The sequence below is a fragment of the Perca fluviatilis genome, chromosome 21, assembly GCF_010015445.1.
Source record: "Perca fluviatilis chromosome 21, GENO_Pfluv_1.0, whole genome shotgun sequence".
In the NCBI taxonomy this organism is placed as follows: Eukaryota; Metazoa; Chordata; class Actinopteri; order Perciformes; family Percidae; genus Perca; species Perca fluviatilis.
The window spans coordinates 13449290-13465943 of record NC_053132.1 but is presented as its reverse complement, the minus strand read 5'-3'; the positions used below and the strand labels follow the sequence as shown (position 1 = coordinate 13465943).

Sequence of the window (16654 nt, the reverse complement as noted above, 5' to 3'; positions counted from 1 at the left end):
ATTCCTTCTGCACTCCTGAATTAAGAACTTCAGGAGGAACCGCTGACGTTGTTTATTTTCATGGACCCCCTGTCTGTTTGAGTAGGAAAAAAAAAAAAACACACAGATGCACAACACACACACAGCCGTATCGATGCACAAATTTTCTTCGGGAGCAGAGCAAGGAGAAGCGGCGCTCAATCTGTTGCCTGTACACATCTCTCTCCCTCCCTGGCTCGCCTTTGATGTGCTCCCGAAAATGTCATCAGGCGTCAAGGAAAGAGGTTTTTTTTCGACCCCCAAATCCCCTCCACCCCCCCCCAAACACACACATATCCACCCACCTCGCATATGAGCAAGACAATTTGCTGTCGCTCACTCATCCTCACCACTATCTTGAAACCCCTCCCAACACCACCCCACCCACCCCTTCCCAACCCAATCCAAAACCGAATACGTACCAGTTTCTACTGCTATCTGGTAGCCGGCCTCCAGTCTCCGTGATGACCTTTCCAGCTTCTCTGTGTTGTCCAACAGATGCGCTCTCTGCAACAAATAAGAGAAGAAAAAAATAGAGCCAGAGAAACAAAACAAAAAAAAATAAAAAATGGATTGAGAGTGCTGGGACCCATTTCAAAGAAACACATCAACACTGTCACCTAAATAGACAGACCACATCCACAGCAACAACATAATACAGCCAGGTTGGCAATAACCTTCATGGATGACAATGTGTTATATGCTGATGGAATATCAAGCATATGCATGTTAAGGCTGACAGTGTAAGAGGTGCTGCTGCCTCATCTTGGACATAAAAAAAACAAGAACTACTTTGAGGTGTGTTGCCTCCTGGTGTTGTTTCACAGCACAGTTTTCTGCTGCACACAACCATTTAATTTAAAAGCTTTCCAGTTAAAAAGAACAATCCTGTCCAGGTTAGGGCTTCCAACTAAAAGACAAATGTAAGACTAAATCAACATTTACTCCCTCAATTGTAGATAGTAATGCAACCTATAAAGTGTAAGATTTCTTGAATAATAATAACAATCTATCAGTGTCATGAATGTAAATAAATTGAACATCATTATATACTGTAGGCGTGAAATGTAATAATCTATCCTAAACAAAACCAATACATGTCTTTTCTACTTGTTTATCCAAATTAGTGGACATGTATTGGTCCACTAATGTAGGTAAACATATTTATATAATGATGTTTGTCATTCATGATGTATGAGTTACTGCATCCCCCCTTAGTTTACTCACAGCTATCAACAATTGACAAGGCTGTTCATTGAAAGCATGGAGCTAAGAGAGCCTATCAAGAAAAGATGTGTTTCATAAATAATTAAATAAGCAATTTGATCTTTTTTTTTTTTTTTAAAGTGGATGTTTGTGTGTATCAAGGTGTTAGCTAGGGCTTTAATAGTGTGCGTGCACATTTCGATTGATAGCAGTTCCTTAGATACCAAGAGACCCAGTGGTTTTGGTTTCTTTCTATAGCTATACAATTCATGTCTGACAAGCACGGCAAGAAGAGATCTGATCTGTTTACTCATCATCCATCTAGGGGCTCTCAAACGTAGGAATCTACCATTAGGTTTATATTTCATTGTGTTCATGTTTCCAATTAGTGCACCGTGTATTAACAGATATACTTATGATGTTAATAAACATGCAGTTTGATGGAAAAGGGCACAGGCAAATTATTTTATTTTTTATTTGCTCTTTGAACACCTTGAATCAGTCAGTTTAGTTTGCTTATATTCAGATAAAGATTAATAAGGAGGAACCAATGACACATTTACACAAAAGCTCATTTTGACGACAATGCTGTTGATCTATACCTGACCATTTGTATTATTCAATGTAATGCGTGTTGTATTGTGCAGAATTAAGTGGAATATGTATGTTACCTGTACAAAGAGATTTCAGGAGTGATTAGATGGGGTCTTAAATGTTTTCCTATTTGGTTTAAACATAATTCTTTCCGCTGCCACCATTAGGGAGCCCTGAATCTTATCTCAACTAACAGCTACAGTTAGTCAAGTTGTCAAACAGTACTGGAAGCAGAACATATCTAGCTGGGAATAGCTACAGTTTCAACATTACATTGTTTAATTCATTGTACAAAAGGAGGCTTCCCAACTGTGAGTACGCTATGGTTGTGGTTGCTATAAACTGCCTAGAAATGACAATATTAGATCATTATTTACCAGACCCATGGAGGTTCCCCTCCACTTCACAAACGTGTGTCTATGTGTCAAGATTTCTTTTTTTTTTTTTAAAGGATGATACAGTTACCCACAACCTGTAACTGTAATGTGGAAAGCTTGAGTGTTTTAGGGTGTTTCATAAATGTCCGTATTAAACTGATTCTTTGTTTCTGACCATATACGTTTTTAACATGTTTCCCAAGATCAAATAAATTACATCTCTCATTAAAAGATTCTGGTGTACTGTATCATAAGGGGGTTAATCATGAAGACATCTGTTTGATCATTCTTTGTTTCAAATAATGCCTGGATATTATATTGAAGTTGTTTAATTCAATGCACTTATTCTATTTCATCATTATGGCTGCTTCAAGCTGATTTTAAATATTGACTAAACTGTTATTTTGCTGACTACTTTCAACTTTTTTTAAAATTTCCACCAAAACATTTTGATGTATTTAAAAGACTACCTTCAAGTTTTGTTCTTATAAATAAATAAAAAAAAAAGGTAGTCAATCACCATCATACAATCCATTTTATTAGGCAGAGGCAAAGTGTAACTTTCAAGTCTATTGTTAATCTATGGTTGTTCAGTGCAAAGTTTCAATCACCTATCTAACATACATTACACGCATAGCTTTAAACAACATATACAGCCCCATACTGTCCAATGTATCGACCCAGCTTTCATTAAATCCAAACTGAATTCAGAAGAGGGGATCATAAACAGCATAAACATGCAGGGTTTAAATGTTTACTCGAATGTTGTTGGTTTTGATGGCCTTTCTAATATGCTGTGTTAAGAAACTGATCAGATGTAACATATTTGACACTCAAAAACAACCTAACGAATGACATCCGCCTCTCTGACAAGGGTGTAAGCCCATCACATGAACGGAGGGGACAGGGGGAGAAGTGAAATCTCTAGTTTTGGTTAGGCTGTCAAAATGTGTACCAGCTAATCACTCAGAGGAAATGAAAAAAAACGTGGAGGGAAGAAACAATAAGTCAACGACACACTTTTCAAAGTTTGACAATAAGAGGGATGGGAAAAGAGCAGGGAGGAGAAAACTCCCTCTGAACACTCTTCTTTTCCTTGCTTCCTTTTTCTTCGCGCCGCTGACAGATGTCATTTAAAATTGCAGACATACTTTTCAATAGTTAAAGGGAGGGCAGGGGGAGGATGGAGGGATAGGGGATGGGGCGGGTGGATGTGTGGTAAAATGGGCTGCTGGTAGGAAGAAAGTGATGAGGAGACCGGGACTAGGACAGGGTGCAAGGTGTGTTTTTGGTGAAAGGTGTGGTAGTGAGGGTTTCGGGGAGGGGTTACATGGGTGTGGAAGTGGTAGTGGTAGTGGCATCAGCAGAGATGGTGGCAGTATGCTCGTGGGAGAAAATGGATACCAAGCTTGGGCTATAATGAGCCCCTATGGATCAGAGGGGACGTATTGACATGCAATGCTTAAGCTTATACAGCTAGACCATGGCTGCAGTGCCTGTGTGTGCCTGGGAGCATGAGGCAGCCAGGGATACTGACAGAGTAGCACACTCCCTGGGTTCTTCAAAGAGCTCAAGTGATTAGTATGTTATCATTACCATTCGAAACGTGATTTTCCTATTCCCTCTCGGCAAAGGTGACACGTCTCGGGGAGACGGCCGGCAGACTCACTGCGATGGAAAGCCACTTCAAAGCTTTCTCCTCCTGAATTTCTCTCTCACTCGCTCTCTGCTCTCCCTCGCTCTGTCTTCTTTTAGGGCTGGGGGGAGGGGAGGGGAGGGTGAGGGTGGGTGGGTGTGCAGGTGGGAGGGGGTGCTGGGGGGGGTAGTGGTGGCAGTGGCGGTGTATATGTGTGTGTGATCATTAGAATAATGCGCCCCGAGTTTGACGGTGACAGAAACTGAAGGAAAGGGTGAGAGTTCAGCCACTAAGAATCCAGTAATGGCTCACTGTGATGGCCCTAATAATGAAACAATCCAGCCATGGACACAGGACGCTACCATGGAAAATAATGACAAGGAACATGTACAATGAAAGCTAAACATCCTACATTACGTAGTCACAGATGAGGCTGATATAGAGGTTATGTCTAGAAACTTCATCTAAAATGAGGTGACTCTTACTCTACAGAAAAGCAATTTGGTTCCCATATACAAATATCACACAACCACAAAAATGTGTTCGACTATGGTTTTATTCTGCACTTAAAAATCCAAGACATTCCTTGTCAGCATTTTTGTCGAAAGAAATGCAAAGCGGCTGCCAGCCCCTACTGTGCTACAACGTCACATATCAAAGTCTTGACCCCTGAGGTTCTGATATAACCATCATGAAATCCTCAGAATAGGGCACACATACGCTAACACCTATTCAAGCTTGAATACGGTCTTACAATTCAGATCTGCCGTAAATCAACTTAAGACAATCTGAGGGTTTCATCACAATCATATCTGACGGTCTCATGGAGACTTCTAGCAAAGGATTTAAATACAATATATGATAAATATCTAATAGCATCTCTGCACTGGTGCACCCCACCACCACCACCATTTCTGCCTATGCATGTATGCCTTTTCATCTGACACCTACATTTTGAACAAAGATCTTCTTAGGAACCACGAAAATTGTGTTTTTTTGTTGTGCTTTTTTGCGTCAAGAAACACTCCTCAGTTGTAAGTTATTAACAGGGAGCCCCAGAACAATGCAGCTGTAGCTCAAAAGAAATATCTCCCCTCTTCTTTCGCTCTCCTGCCTTTTTTCAATATCAAACACAGGCAGTTACTATCACCATTTTCCAAAGTTCAGATGATTTCCTTATTATTTCAATAAGGGTGGGGGAGAGTCAAAGTGAATAATGATGACAGCTGTGATTCAGACTGACTGTGTGATCTTCTGTGCCGTTTGTTTGGGACTTGTAAGACGAGGAATTACAAGTGTCAAACAGCTGTGAATATGGGTGCTAAATATTTAAACATGTTTTTCAGCTGAAGAAAAAAAAAAGTATAGTTTTTTAAAAGCAAGGCTTAAGTGTGTATAAGCTGTGCACGCCTTTGATTCAAATGCAGGAAGAGCAGAAGGGTAAAAGACTGCAATGGAGAAGTGCAATGGCGAAGAGGGCGCAGAATCAAACCTGAATATACAGATTGGGCCATTCCTAAAGGGGTAGACAGGTGAGGTAACTTAAGATGTCTTCTGGCCCTCAGGCTAGGAGGAAATGCACCAAAAAGGTGGGAAGAAGAAGGGGAAACAAAAGTACAACTAAATAAAAGAAACCTGGCATGGTGATAACATGGCATCTGGGCCAAGTTGGCGCTCTAAATTATGAACAGGTGTGAATGGTGAGATTTTGATAGGATTCGAATTACTGTGCTTCAGCAGAGGCCCTTTTGAACATAATCTCAGTCAAAGGCCCATTTAACAACATACTGTAACTACACCGGCAAATACAAGTTCAGTCATGCTTCAAAAGGACAAGCAACATAATGTAAACTCCAAAAACAGCAAAAAACTAAATTTGCCACAATTAGAGGGAAATACACCTTCTAAAATATGTTACAACTACTGAGTGTTAATTATAAACATTATGATTGTATATTTGATATTTCCTTAGCATCACAGCGTTATTAAAATAGATATATGTATAAAATATACATTACAGTATAATGGTATTTGAGCTAATATTAGTAAATTTGCTGGACAATCTAAAAGGCTGCATATACACTATGTTACAGTTTACATGCTTTTGAAATACCACTAACTAAATAAACCACCTCTTCTGACTTGAATTATCATGCTTGCTGCATTGACTCCAAATATCCTTTGGATAAGCAAAGTCTTAAAAGAAACACAATAAATGGATGGGGTGTCATGGCAGTCCAATATTATATTTGCATCAAATAGTTTGTTTACTGAAAGATGTTCCATTTGTATTTAATTATAAGTGGAGCAGCTCAATTAGCGCATCTGTACTATAGTTACAGCTAATACAGATTCCTGCAACGACAAAAGTTCAAGGAACCACAATTTTATTCCAAGATCAGTGCTTTTTGTTTACCACCTCAAAGGGAAAAAACTGCTAATGGAACTGAATAAAACACATTTTTATGAAAAGTTATATCAATTGAAAATGATAAGGACCCATTAGTTTAGCTTCTTACTTGCTCATAATTAATTCAAAAAACCCTACGATAGTATTTGATAAGCTAATCTGCTAAGTAACAAGCTAACTATGATTCTTGTTTCTGCTGGCTGTGTATCGTCGCTAACTTGATCTGCTAAACTAACTTTTTTATTTTTTTAGGTGTTGCATGTTCATATATTAACATATCTACGAGCCAGCAATGTACAGTAACTGACCGTTTGACATGTTTTCACCAACAATAACACTTGAGTTGATAATTAATAACTTGAGCAATTTCATTCCATTGCATACTGTGCATGGTACCTTACAATGCACATTATAGAATATGAACAATGAAATACATATAAATAAAATGGCACGGTTTGAGTTCACTAATCTTTGGCGCGGTGGTGATGCTAATGCAGTGGTGACCAGAGGTGAACTACCCTACAGTCCATTATTATGTATAGTCTTAAAACATATTCATATCACTGATAATAACCTCAATCCAACTTATTACAAAAGGCAGAAAGCAACTAATGTGGCTCCATTCGAGACATTAAGGGAGAGTGAATCTTACAAGCAGCAAATCCCTCTTGAAACAAAGAAGTTGATCTGTGTTGGGCCCAATAACTGAAGCTACTCTAAGCCCTGCCTCATTCAATATTTGTCTTCAAAAAGGCATATCAGAAATAATATCTTATCTTTATGATATTTCAGGTAACTGGAGAAACTGTCCTTTGGTGAATTCATTATCTTTGGCTTGGCTTGTAAGCTGTTCAATCAGACATGCAAAAAAAAAAGAAAAAAAAAGTCCAAATGAGCGGATTTTAATTTTCTACAGGAGAAAGCAGGGCAAATTGAAATTTCAGTGGGAACGCAGAATTTAAACTGTGCGAGCAGAGAAGCACTTACCTCTTCGCGTAACTTTATCAACTGCATCATGAGAGCAAAAGGGAAAAGAGAGAAAGATGGAGAGAGTGAAGGAGCGATAAAAAAGCAGAAACATGACAGAAAGAAGATCAGTCATGTGGCTGGGTACAGAATTAACCTGACGATTTATCTGTTTGCATGTTTAGCATTTGGAAAGTCACAAGACAAACACATTAAACGAAGCTAAACACGTCGCTCGGGCTGACTTTTTTGAACAAACAAAGATCAAGTCCTGGCGCTGTCACATTAAACAAAGAGATGGAATGGATCGCTCGACTTGCAATATCAACTAACATTATCAAGGACGTCACATCACAGAAGTCGATATAGCAAGAGAAAAGAAAAAAAAATCTGTAAAGTATAGTCTGCACAGTTACTAAATATTTTTCCTCAACATTTTAAACTATATCTGTCATTTCGCTGAATTCTCTGGAAAGGGATAAAAAGAATGATGTGCCCTTTGGAATAGAGTTGGAGAAATGCTGAGCCACTCCATTTGCACTGCTGTTTATCAATGCTGATATGCTGTCAATATTTCATGTAGCTTATGCATCTAAGTAAAGGTTCATGCTGTTTAGATTATGTATGGAAAGCAATGTGAGGCTACCACTGTACATACAGTGCAGCGTATTATTGGGAAAGCCACAGATCATGAAAAATGAATCTTAGCATAGCTATACATTTTTGATGAAAGAGCATAGCAAATTTAAAGTGAAGTAAATAAGAAATGCTATTCCTATTCCCTGTCCTGGAAACCCTTGCATCACTGATAATGAATCAGACATTTGAGGGAGGGGAAATAATCCCATTTGCCATTAATTATGCCTAATCACAATTAAAAAGGTTGCTTCCCTGGCCTGTTCTTAAGTGAGGGCTGTAGAGAAGTGAAGAGAAGGCTGGGGGTTAATGTGGGAATGTAACACGGTTGGCAGAAAAAAGGAGAAGGACAAATGTTTTGATTTGTAAGCCTTATAGGAGGCGATTTTTCTTTTTTTAAATCAACATTTCTTGGCCAACACTAAAGATTAGCAGATCTAAAGGGAGGCTCAGGGCCACTGTTACTTGTCCGGTTTATTTTAAAATTTTGTGACCCTGGAATAATTGCCAGAATAAATCAAAGAACTAACATAAAAACAAAAAAAAAAAATTTTTTTTTTTTTTTTTTTTTTTTTTTTTTTTTTTCCCCCCCCAAAAAAACACAAAAAAAAATTTTTTTTATTGTAATAAATCAATTTTTTTTATTTTTTTTTTTTCAGGAGGAATTTATACATAAAAAACACAAACTAAATAATATTCATTTGCATTTTACAGCATTCTTAAAAAAATTTTTTTTTCCCCTCCCCCCTCTGTAATTTTAGAAGCATCTCAAAAATAGTTATCGTTTAAGTTTTTTCCACCAATAAAAAATAAAATGTTATTGCAAATATAAAAATATTGTCGATATCTCTAATGTCGGAGGTAAACAAGTATAACTGCATGTTTTTCTAAACAGCTCTTTCCCTTGAAAATGTCGGCACTAACAAGACGCACTTAAGAGTGGAAAGTGTCTTCTCTAACTCGAGCAACAACTCCCCACTAAGAATGCATTATTGAAGAGGCCAAAGTTTAAAACTACACTGTGGATGTGCTTATTTGGGGCTTGAAAAAAACCCAGCAGATCTTGCGATCCCTCACCCCAGCTCAGCCATCAGTCAATGGGTACCAAACAAAACTTGTTCTAGCTCATTTGTGCTGCCTGACTGATTGCAAGTGCTCGCAGAGGATTTGTTAAAACTATTCGAGGAGCATGTTGAGCTGCGTTTCTTGTTCCTACCCGTTTAGCTTTATTTTTCTTTGGCATTCCATTCTTTAGTACAGCCAACGATGCTCGCGTCGCTCAAGAGATATAGAACAGTAAATACAGAATATTGTAAATGTTATAATTACTCCTGCATGAGCGCCTTTCCTTGTGTTTTTGTGATGCCAGCCAGTATTCAAAATTGCACTGCTGCAATTTTTCTGTTATGATAATCAGCAATTTTTTTTCAAACAAAAGATTTTTTTTATCCAATACGGAATTCGATACAAGTGGTAATCTGCTTCCTTTGTAGCCTGTAAAATCTGGTCCATGCCGGCTCAAACCAGCACAATCTCTTGTGGCCAAGCCTTCTGCTGTGACTGAAATCGAAACTATTCCGTATAGTGTTCGTGTGTGAAAATGTGTGTGCATTTGCTGCTTTGTGTGTGGTGTCTCTCTGTGTGTGTGTGTGTGTGTGTGTGTGTGTGTGTGTGTGTGTGTGTGTGTGTGTGTGTGTGTGTGTCGCACCAACATTTGTGCGTGTCTTGCATGCAGAGGAAAAATGTGCAATGGTAGCCTACCACATTATTTAAAAAAAAAAACGAGTGATAGTGCCAATTCAGTCTCTGTCGGCATACAGATAACGAATAAATGCCGAACTCTATTAAATCGTCCTTTGGCCATTATCGCAGGGCCAATACGCCATTTTCAGAACTTATGACGATTCCCTATTTACTTAGCTATAAATCCTTGCCATGTAACCAACAGATTTGTGACTGGTAATGATCTGCTCAGCCAGGGCTATATGAAATGATCCTGACCTCTTTCAGATCGTCAGGAATTAAATTGACCGACTTGCCCCGGCCCCCACCATCTTTTTCCCTCTCCTATCACCGCCGTCTCGTTAGATAAAAAACTCTGAAGTTCCGAGTACTCCACTCACAGCAAGACCAAGACAAGTATTATCTCCACAAGTTTTTAAATGAAAATGAGGTAAATACGGCACCTGGGAGTAAAAAGGGAAAAGTATACCATCTATTTATTTTTGCTTTTGCCCCTAGCAGGACGTTTTGCTGAGGCTTTGTGTGTGGGTTTTAGATATAATGTATAATTACAATTTGTTAATTTCCACATTATTACATTGCTAATTGTGTCTGTGTTCTTCTCAATTCAATAATTGATATTGTATGTTTTAAACATATTAAGGGTTTGAGTCCTGGTCATCTTTTTGCAAAAAGAAATTGGGAAAATAAATAAAATGAAAGGTCACTTAGTATAGCTTAGATTTTTGCCTAAATTCCCAAAGATAAATATGTTTTAGGGTAAATATGGTTTATACATTATTACTTTAATTCAATTCAATTAATTTTACATTTCATAATTAACATTATTACGTTGATGTGAAATGAGAATTAGGAATGAAGCTGTGGATAGTGTTCACAGATCTAAATGTCACATTCTGCTACCTCTACATTTTCTGACATTTCCTCCATGTGTGTGCATGCATGGATAAATAAAATTGTTATTGTTTTACATTACGTAATACAATCATTTGACATAAAACAATATGAAATAAATGTGATAATTATTGTCAAAATAATTAAATGATAATTACAACAATAAAACCGCAATTTCCAAAATGTAGAATACAAATGTATAACATTCAATAATATCAAATTCCATATACATTTTTTTTTCCAACAATTTTCTTTCTGAGATGTGTAAATTCTAGATTTATAAATATTACTTTTTAAATATTTTTGGATACATTTTTAATGAAAGGGAAATCAAATTAAAATGGAATGAGATGTGTTTTTTTCCCACTTTTCCTTGACAGGATGTTGATAGAACTCGTCAGTGTCTCAAACGTGACATTTCTGACAGCAAGTCTCCTTCCAACTTCTGCAAAAAATGTCAGAGTCACTTTTGTGTCTCGCTAATTTGCCAGGAATATGCATTTCAATTACACATCTTGGTTCTTGATACATATGTTTCTTAGATGTGTAGTTCACGGGTCATCATTGAAATGGTAATAGGGAAATGTTCACCAAAAAAAACAACTTTATTTAGCCTTGCTTAGCTGTGAATCATCTAAATATACTCACATAAAGCACTGTGGGACTAAATGTGCAAATATGCATTGGAGCATTCATCTTTGTCTTCTTTCTTTTTGGAGTGTGCACGCAAATGCAAAGTATTTATTTGCATGTGATTGTGAGTGACTTTGCGTGCGTGTGTGCGTGCGTGTCTGTGCATTGAGACGCAGTAACCCCTGCCAGTTGACAGCGATTGGAAAGGTAATATATAATTAGTCAAAAGACGTTTGGTCATAGTTGAGAGCGGCTGCGTATGAGTGGCAGCTGTGCAGGTGAGCAATAGGTAAGTGCGTCTTAAATGTTAAAGCGCTGTTTGCTGAATCTGTTGATGTACCGTTTTGATGCAGTTGTACATTTATTCAAAAAATAATAATTTCAAAACAAATTAAGTATAAAAGAACATGTGGCATATTTTGGGCAATTAAGATCACAATTCAAGATAATTGTTTTTCTTCTTCATTGCCACTTCCGTAACTGCGGTGAATGAATCTTTTGTAGACGTTGCTGACAATGAATGAGAATTGCTAATGTGGTCTTTATCTCTTGTTTATATCCCTCAAATTCACTGAACTGACTTTCAAACAAAATGTCAGTCATCGTCTTTTAATAAACAAACCAATTGTGAATATGTTGATAGATAATAGATCAAAACCATAAAGAAGTCAAATAGAATTTAGGATTTTTGATTAACAGCTGATGTTAAATAATAAATTACAGTATTTAGGGGCTAAAGGATAATTTTGAATGGAATACTGCACCAAAATATTTCCGTGATTTTTAAAAAGTTTTCAATCAAATGTCCACAATATGAACCTGCGTTCTTAATAATTTTGAGTATTAGCATTGTGCAGGTTCGCCATCCTTGGAGTTTAAAAAGAAAGGCCGGAGAACAAGATTTAGAAAATTTAGTATGTCTGTGTATGGACCTCGATGGAGAATCTATTATTGGCCTAAGTCCACACCCGGCTGGAGAACAGCTGTGGGACGTTTGGGGTGGGGAGGCCGGGTTTTTGGATTGAAATTTGTGTTGGATGGTGCGTTCGTGTTTAGGTGTGCATATGTGTGTGTGTGTGTGTGTGTGTGTGTGTGTGTGTGTGTGTGTGTGTGTGTGTGTGTGTGTGTGTGTGTGTGTGTGTGTGTGTGTGTGTGTGTGTGTGTGTGTGTGTGTGTCAGTCACAATCTGGCTTTGGCCAGACACTGGTCCCATGCCCTGAGCCCACTCACAGGCAGCCCAGCTTTGCATTAAACAGTGTTCCTTCCGCATGACTTGGTGACAATACTGTGGTTTCAGCTCTCAATGGCCCCTATGAGGGGCCCACCTCCTCACCCTTGGGGCCAGTCAGCCACCCACACTGGTGTCGATTGGGCCCCTGATTAGCACCTCACCTGGTTCTCCGAGGAGCCGGCGTCATCCCCCAGGAGCTCGTTGCGCACCTCATCACTGTAGGCAATACGTGACCTTTTCTGCAGGGGGAGGAGGATGAGGAAGAAAGACAAAAAGAAGAGGAGAAGGGAGAAACAGGGGAGAGAAAAAGAGAAAACAAGTGGGGAAATATGGCTTAGTACTGTTGTTGATGCAAAAACACAATAGGCATTCCTTAAGCACGAGAGCCCCCTAATGGAACTTGGTGACAAACTGAGTCATACACATGCAGGGTGTGTGTGTGTGTGTGTGTGTGTGTGTGTGTGTGTGTGTGTGTGTGTGTGTGTGTGTGTGTGTGTGTGTGTGTGTGTGTGTGTGTGTGTGTGTGTCCCTACAACACTGAAAACAAGCATGTCTGGGTTTGTGCCCATGCCTCTTCCAAGGTGATCTACTGTACCTAGTGCACTTGTGCCACAGAAGTGATGGCAAAGAGCCCCCCCCTCCCTCCACCTTGCCCAATAAACAAATATAAGTTGAGGGATGAAAAACCTCATCTTGTGTGCATGGAGAGATTGTGGAACAGTGGGGCAGGGGAGAGGGCCATGTATTATGAGGAAGTATCACTTGTCAGCGCTAAATCTTTTCTGGGGGTTGTCACCGCTGTCATCCTAGTGCAGTGGCAGGCTCTGTGATAACACCAATGCTGAGACTCAGACAGGGAATAATTCATCACCCATTGGCGGCCCATCGGATTTGGGGTTGCCTCTCTCCAACACACAAACAAACCCTCTCTCACTCTCTGCTTCCAGATAGGCTAGAATAAGAGGGAATGCCATGTCCAAAAAAAAAAAGAAACCCAAAAAGACAAACACTTAGACACACACTTCAGAGTGTGCCACCTCCGATTGTCGAAGAGTGGGCTGCCGTTGTACCGCTTGTTTACAGACGCCCGACCCATGGAAAAACTCTTGGCATGCCCTCTAAACTAAATACACACCAGCAGCAGCAGACACAGAAAGTGTTTACTAAGCCTCCTTCGCTTTCTCTCCCTGCCTTGACAGGGTTTCTAGGTGGGCTGCAGGAGGTGGGCAAAATCAAAGACAAATATCACTTTTTCTCAACACAAATTCTTTCCATTTTCAATATTTTCTTAGTTCTCGACTCTTAATAAATAAAACAAAGTAAGAGAATCAGTGAAGGGACACCAATTACCTGGTGTGGACATTTTTTCTCTCAAATATGCATCCCCGTATCTTTCTATTATCAGTAAAAGTTTGAAGAAGCTATTGCATGAATTATTTTGATGCTGCCCTCCGTAAGAGAAGCACAAATCAAACTTGGATAAGCCAATTCTAACCTCATGAGTGATGATATAAAGTTCCTTGATTGAAATAACTTTGGAACCATCACAAGCCGAGCCAGTTGATTTTTTTTCTTTTCTTTTTTGTGGGTCTCCTCATAATCTGGAGCACTGAGTGGAAAGTCATGGCTGATGTGATTTGGCTGTTATTATCGTGATGGTGAGGGCCACAGTGCTCTGGAGTAATTACTGACTAGACGCAGGGCCTGATTGACCCAGACCACAAAACCCATTAGATAAAGAGCGCACCCAAACAATACTCAACCACAGGGACCTGAGCTAACCACAGAATGCCCACTGTGGGGAAAACAGAAGATCAGCAGCACGGACACAAATACAATACAACATTGCCCCCCCACCACCACCACACACCCCAACCCAACCCACATTACACAGGAGCAATATGTCAAAATCTGCTGTTTTGAAGAGGTTTTTGCAAATGTTTTATGATAGTGCCATACAACATTTAAGCTAAATTATTAACTTTTAGGTTTGTGAAAATTGTTGCAACAACAAATTCCAAAATATCTAGAAAAAAACAAGTAAAATGACAAACGTGTCATCCATGAATTTATCATATTTGATTTTTTTCTATTTCCTCAACACTCTTTTCATTAAAATCAATAACATATATATGTCGCTAAGCATGTACATAATATAATAATTACGGATTTTGTTTTTTCCCCCCTTTCTTCTGAAACCCCTCATTTGTTGAAATGTCTGCAGACAACGTATAGGTATATTAAAAAATGATTAAAGTGATCATATTTTATCCCTCTAAAATTAGATAATCTAAAAATTTAAGTAACTTGTATGCTGATTTTAAATTTCAATTCTAATGTCCATATTTTTTGTCAGCTCCATCTTCGGTGCAGAGGTCAGTAAGTGGTCACTGTGCTGCTGCCTGGACATTAAAAAGGAATTTCAGATTTGAGTCGAACCAGAAAGACAATGAGCATCAATTTGAAGTTAGCATGTACACTTGTACACACACACACACACACACACACACACACACACACACACACACACACACACACACACACACACACACACACACACACACACACACACAGAAAAACACCCACATATTCCATTTAAGTTGAGTTTCATCTTAAAGAGCTGCAGTGCAACTTAGGGGGAAAGACGACTTCAGCAGTAATTGAGACGAGGAAGCCTGGGAGAAGCATTGATTTGAATGTTAAGGCTTACGTCGCCTTCAAACCATATGCAGGGATTTTTTGGTATTTCTAAATAGCTGTCTGTTACAGATGAATGTACGAAGCGTTTCTGCAATGAGAACAGTGTAGATAACAAAGGGAAGTATGAAGAATGGAAAATGTCATTGAAATGAAAGTGTGCCGCTACTTCCCCTGTACCTACAGTATACACTTCAGTTTTTGGATTCTCTCTCAGGAAAACAACAAATTCCTGAGTGATTACTGTCTTCCCTTTTGATGTCAAACATAAACAGCTGTGCAATATTGACAGCTTAATACAGGAACAGATTTTGATTATAAGTTTGGGTGTTAAGTAAAAAATTGCTAAGTGACAACAGGATCACTCTTGAGGTCAGGGAAACAGACATCAGATACCTGCTCCATATTAAAAATCTTTAATTCCATAATAAAAAAAAATCCTCTCATTCTAGTTACAGAATGTAAAGACTGATATCTGCATCTTAAGACAAAACCAACTAATCAGGCTTTGTAATCTAAAAAAGAATGAGCGCTTTCAGAAGATTCCTTATTGCTCAGAAAAGAAAAAAAGAGCTTTTTTAATCCTTTTGAAAGGTCTGTCTTTTGTCACTTTTTTAATCTTGGGTGAGAATTTGCTTCTATTCCCGGAAGCACACAAGAAAAGTACAAAAGGTACATCTTAACTTTATGCAAAGTGGCCTGCCTTTAAAACTCTACACATCCCGTCAAATGCAGCGATGAGGTGCTGGTGTCCTGTCAAAAACACACGTTTTACCTCTGTTGACATGGATAGCAGATGGAAAAAAAACTAGGCTTCTTTACCCATCAAAATGTAATTACATATGCATGCATAACAATTCATATCAGATATGCTAATCAGCTTGGCATAATCCTCTGAGCAGCAAATTATATTTATTTAATTATAGCAAATATATGGATCTTTCCTTTGTGTTCAATTTCTTTTTAGTACATGAGCATGCATGGGTCTATATTGCCTAACTGAACATGATTTGTAAGTTCCCACATACACCAGAAAGAAGAAAGTAAATCTTAAAAAACATCTGTTTTCAAAAAATGTATTGATGATTTTAAAACAATGACCATTCCTAATTTCAAGCAGTCAACAATCACAGTGTTTGTAATGTAAAAGAAGAGTTCCCTATCTACAAAAAAAATAAATAAAGAAATCGCAATAATTAAAATCAAATAAACTGAGATTCATGTACACAGTTCAATGCCCTCCAACTCCCCTTCTTGCTTTTTGCCCAGTGGAACGAGTGCCACAAGGACAAGCGCAAATAATTGTGGCGCCTGGAAAGCTGAAAAATGAAAACAGTTCATTAGATGGGAAATAAAAGGCGTAAAAATACCCAGGGGCAGAGTGTAATGAGGGGCCCCGAAGTTCCTCTGCAGACGCTTTTTCCCTCCACTTTCTCAAGCTTTTCCTTTTCGCCCTGCACACACGGCTGGTGGCATAGCATGAAGAGTAATTAACCATTTTCAATTTACAATACTATGTTCCATTACAGGCTTTTTCACCAGTAGGAGAGCGGCTGGCCATTTCCAAATTTAGACCCAATAACACTTTTATTTTCCTGTTTTTATTTAACTGT

General features: G+C 38.5%; 1 protein-coding gene across 5 annotated transcripts in view; it reads right to left on the bottom strand.

Moving 5' to 3' along the window:
- vti1a (vesicle transport through interaction with t-SNAREs 1A) overlaps positions 1 to 16654 on the bottom strand; it is a 124271-nt gene that overhangs the window by 86762 nt on the left and 20855 nt on the right. For 3 of the 5 annotated variants that reach the window (XM_039787669.1, XM_039787668.1, XM_039787666.1), the window contains exons 4-6: positions 12506 to 12583; positions 7229 to 7249; positions 441 to 525 (exon numbers count right to left, since the gene is read on the bottom strand). In XM_039787669.1, coding sequence (XP_039643603.1) covers positions 441 to 525; positions 7229 to 7249; positions 12506 to 12583 — 184 coding nt within the window. The remainder of the gene's footprint in view (positions 1 to 440; positions 526 to 7228; positions 7250 to 12505; positions 12584 to 16654) is intronic. The other 2 variants (XM_039787670.1, XM_039787667.1) reach the window with 1 other exon arrangement.